The 4,322-nt window shown below is 32.4% G+C and overlaps 1 protein-coding gene across 1 annotated transcript; it reads left to right on the top strand.

The window, feature by feature from the left end:
- Window positions 1-1,918: 1,918 nt before the first annotated feature.
- Window positions 1,919-3,963, top strand: LOC131600221 (alpha-1,6-mannosyl-glycoprotein 2-beta-N-acetylglucosaminyltransferase). Its single transcript, XM_058872412.1, has one exon. The coding sequence runs from the start codon at window positions 2,352-2,354 to the stop codon at window positions 3,651-3,653; it is 1,302 nt and encodes a 433-aa protein (XP_058728395.1). The 5' UTR covers window positions 1,919-2,351; the 3' UTR covers window positions 3,654-3,963.
- Window positions 3,964-4,322: the final 359 nt, after the last annotated feature.

The following is a 4,322-nucleotide window of genomic DNA, read 5'->3' as shown; positions in this document are numbered from 1 at the left end:
TCGAGCTACTGCCCGTCACACCATTTTATTTTATAAAATATTTAATTATCTTTACAACACTCAAAACGGCGTTTAAAACAGCTATACGGTTTGAAAGATATGAACTTTTAAAATACTTTTCAAAAAGTGTCGGGTGTAACCGGTTACAGCAGGGAGCGTAACCGGTTACGCCTTTACGTAACTCTATTCGCTATTTTCAAAACTCAGCTATAATCGGTTACTGCATGGAGGGTAACCGGTTACAGTACTAAAAAATGCCCAAATTCCTTATTTTTCAACACTGTTACCCGGCTACAGCGTACTTAGTAGCAGAAAAACACAATTCCAACATCACTTTCTCATCTCCAATCCAACCCAATTCGCACCAAACTCAATACATCACCAAAACAGAATCAATTCACGCATTTTAACATATTTCTAACACACTTAGGGATCAATTAACATCACACATGTTCCATAATCATTCAAATTCATCAATGTCATCCAATTTGACTCTACATTCCAAAATCTCTAAACCTAACATACATCCAATTGAACTAAGAAGCTACATAATCAATAATATCATCATTAAACTGATAATATAGGCTAAATGGATTAGTCACCCCTTACCTTAGCCAAAGTTCTTGATAGCTCTTCTCTTCTTCCTCTTGCTCTTTCACGTTCTTCTCTTCTTTTGGCTTTCTATTTCTCTTCTCACAATTTTCCTTATTTTATGAAAATACAAATTTCACTTTAGTAAAAGGCTTAACACTTAACACCTCCCTTTTTACTAATTGTCACACCGGCCCAATGACTTTATTTTCATAATTTCTCCAATTATTCATTAAAATGTCAATTAATCCAAATAATTAATTTAAATTCCAATTAAATTAATAATAAAAATTATGGGGTGTTACAAAATACGTGGTCAAAGTTTTGATATTTTAATTTATTTTTATTATTTAAAAAATTTGAAATGTATGAATTTTTTTTAAATTGTTTCATTTTATTATTTATAAAATAATTTAATATTGAAAAAAAATAAGTATTTCTATTAAAAAAATTAATTTCACTAAATGAATGGTGACAGGGCGAAGATACCCGAACTCGTTTGGATCGGATTTGGTTTTTAATTCTCCATTTTCGTTAGAGTTTGAGGTGGGGAACGTGGATTGTTTGGGGGAGGTAATAACCGTTCCTACTTCGCCCTGTTGCCATCCCTACTATGCCATCCCTACTCCGCCCTGTTGCCATCCCTACTATTTTAATATTTTTTTTTTAAATTTCCCCCTCTCATTAATTGAATTATATTTTTTATATGAATTCAGGACATATGTAAATATATTATTATAAAATATATAAAATTTTATTGTCATATAAAACATGTTCTTTAAATACAATGTTTAATATTAAAATAAACTTTAACATTACTTTTCTAATATATCTAAATGTTTTTTTAAATTAATTTATTTAAATACATTAATATAATTCATAAAAATATTAATATAAAATACACATTTACATTAAATTATATTATAACATATTTTAAAAAAAAATTAGATCTAAATCTAAAAATATATCTATGCATAACATGTTAGACTTAATATATTTATTTCATATATTTCCAAAATTAGACCTGACGCAATCTAGCTGGATCTAATTATTCCACCATTACATACCAAAAATATAATCTCATTATACACTATGGTATCTTTTCATAGTCTTCATTTTTATTCCTAATTTTTTTACTTAGATTTATTAAATTTCCTAACTACATCCCAATTTACATAAGAACATAAATTTTCTTTCAATATAACTTAAACCAAATAGGTAATTATTCCGTTATACATTCATAGTATGTGATTAACTATTTCATTAAATAAAGTTAATTAATAATTAGTCTATAATCACTTTTTAGTCTATAATCACTTTTTAGTCTATAATCACTTTTCGGATCCAAACCCGAATTTCCTTGTGCCTGCAGCGTTGACAGTTCAAACCTCTCTTTCTATCTTTCTCTCTATCGTGTTTTCTACGTTTGATTCAAAACCCTTTTTCACTCTTCAACTCTCTTCTGATCCTCTTCTTCATCTCAAATCATTGTTCTTACCCTTTTGTTCTATAATCCATTTTTGATGAAAAAAACCACTTGGGTCTAAGCTTTTGGTCTCAGAAACTTGATTTCTACATCTGATTTTACTCAAATCTTCAAGGGTAAGTGTAAAGTTTTGATTTTTAGCTTTAATTACAAGTGGGTCTATGTTTTCTGCTTCAACCCTTCAAGGTTCACCATATTCATAGATTTGATGTATAATAGTTTTGTTTGTATATAAATTTGGAATCTTTTTTATTCTCTCTGTACTTATTTTATTATGGCATCTTATAAGAAACCTCGTCTTAGAGATTTAGCTTTGCGTCGTTTGTTATCTGTGGTTTTTGTTACCTTATGTGGGGTTTTGATATTGATATTTCTACTTGGATCAAATTCAACATTGAATAATGAAACTAAGGATTTTGATATTGTCGATGATGGTTTGAGATATCGTCGCGATTTGAAGTTTACGAAGATGCAAAGTCTTCCACAACAGAGTGATTTGTCACTCAAATTGGAGAAGTTGAATTTGTTGCCACCAAGAAACTTGGATTTGTATCCAAATCTTGCTAAGGATGCTATCGTTGTTGTTTTGTATGTTCATAACCGGCCGCAGTATCTCCGAGTGGTTGTCGAGAGTCTTTCTAAGGTTGTAGGGATTAATGAGACTTTGCTTATTGTAAGTCATGATGGTTACTTTGAGGAAATGAATGAGATTGTTAGTGGTATAAGGTTTTGCCAAGTGAAACAGATATATGCTCCGTATTCGCCTCATTTGTTTCCGAATAGTTTTCCTGGTGTATCGGTTGGTGATTGTAAGGACAAAGATGACGCGGAAAGAAAACACTGTGAGGGGAATCCTGATCAGTATGGAAACCACCGGTCGCCGAAGATTGTGTCGTTGAAGCATCATTGGTGGTGGATGATGAACACGGTATGGGATGGATTGAACGAAACTAGACTGCATTCTGGTCATATTCTGTTTATTGAAGAAGATCATTTCATCTTTCCTAATGCGTATCGCAATCTTCAGATACTAACTTTGTTGAAGCCTATGAAGTGTCCTGATTGTTATGCTGCAAATTTAGCACCTTCTGATGTGAACTCAAGAGGCGAAGAGTGGGAAAGTTTAATTGCAGAGAGAATGGGAAATGTAGGTTACTCGTTCAATCGAACGGTTTGGAAGAAAATACACAATAAAGCTAGTGAATTTTGTTTCTTTGATGATTATAATTGGGATATCACTATGTGGGCGACTGTTTATCCATCGTTCGGCAGTCCTGTCTACACGCTACGAGGCCCGAGGACTAGTGCCGTTCATTTTGGGAAATGCGGTTTGCATCAGGGTCAAGGGGAGAATAAGGCTTGTATTGATAACGGCATGGCGAACATTCGTGTAGACGAGCCCGACAAGGTTGCTAACATTGGTTCGGATTGGAATGTCCATGTCTATGAAAATCAGCCGGGTTATAAAGCCGGATTTAAAGGATGGGGAGGATGGGGGGACGACAGAGACCGCCACTTATGCTTGAGTTTCGCCAACATGCATCACTCCTCCAAAGGAACTACATCTCCCTTGTAAGATTTCAGTTTCTGGCTGGCTGGTTCTTTTTTCTTCATCTATATTTGTTTTTAGTTTTAATTTGGTGAGTGTGAGAAAATTAGGTTCTTAATTACAGGAATTCATATTAGAGCTTTAGAAACAGCTTTTAGGGTCCATAGTTACTTTGATAACTTCCTCTAAATCTTATGTAGTAGTTGTAACAATGAATAGAAACACTTATTTTTGGTTCTTCCTCATATGAAGGAAGCTTTGTATTATGTGAACTGGTCTCTCTGTCTTAGCTTTGAGGCCTTTAATTTTCTATATTCATATTGTTCTATCCGCGCAACTGCACCCTCAAGAAAATTACCTTACATTGCTGCATGTTCAAAGTTGGATTCGAATCCAAGAACTTCTAATTAAGTTGAAAGAGATTTCTAACCTTATCATCGAAGAGCTCGAGTTCGGGTTGTATAACAAATCTAATGAGTAATAGTTTTGTGTAAACTGAGAAAATAGTGCCTTGCTAATCCATTGAATATTTGTATTTTTACTACAAATTTACTACTAGTTCATTCATAATTCAAGAAATTTAATATTTTTAAATAGAAATAAAAGGAAATATTTAATATACCTTTGATATAGTAGATCACAAATAGTTTTTTTAACAGTTTTAATTTAGAAAATAATTAAATATAGAATTCAGTA

Source organism: Vicia villosa, linkage group LG4 (genome assembly GCF_029867415.1).
Source record: "Vicia villosa cultivar HV-30 ecotype Madison, WI linkage group LG4, Vvil1.0, whole genome shotgun sequence".
In the NCBI taxonomy this organism is placed as follows: domain Eukaryota; kingdom Viridiplantae; phylum Streptophyta; class Magnoliopsida; order Fabales; family Fabaceae; genus Vicia; species Vicia villosa.
This window is presented reverse-complemented; position numbering and strand designations above follow the sequence as displayed.

Coding starts and splice junctions, on each gene's coding strand:
- LOC131600221 (XM_058872412.1), top strand. CDS start 2,352: ATGGCATCTTATAAGAAACCTCGTCTTAGAGATTTAGCTTTGCGTCGT.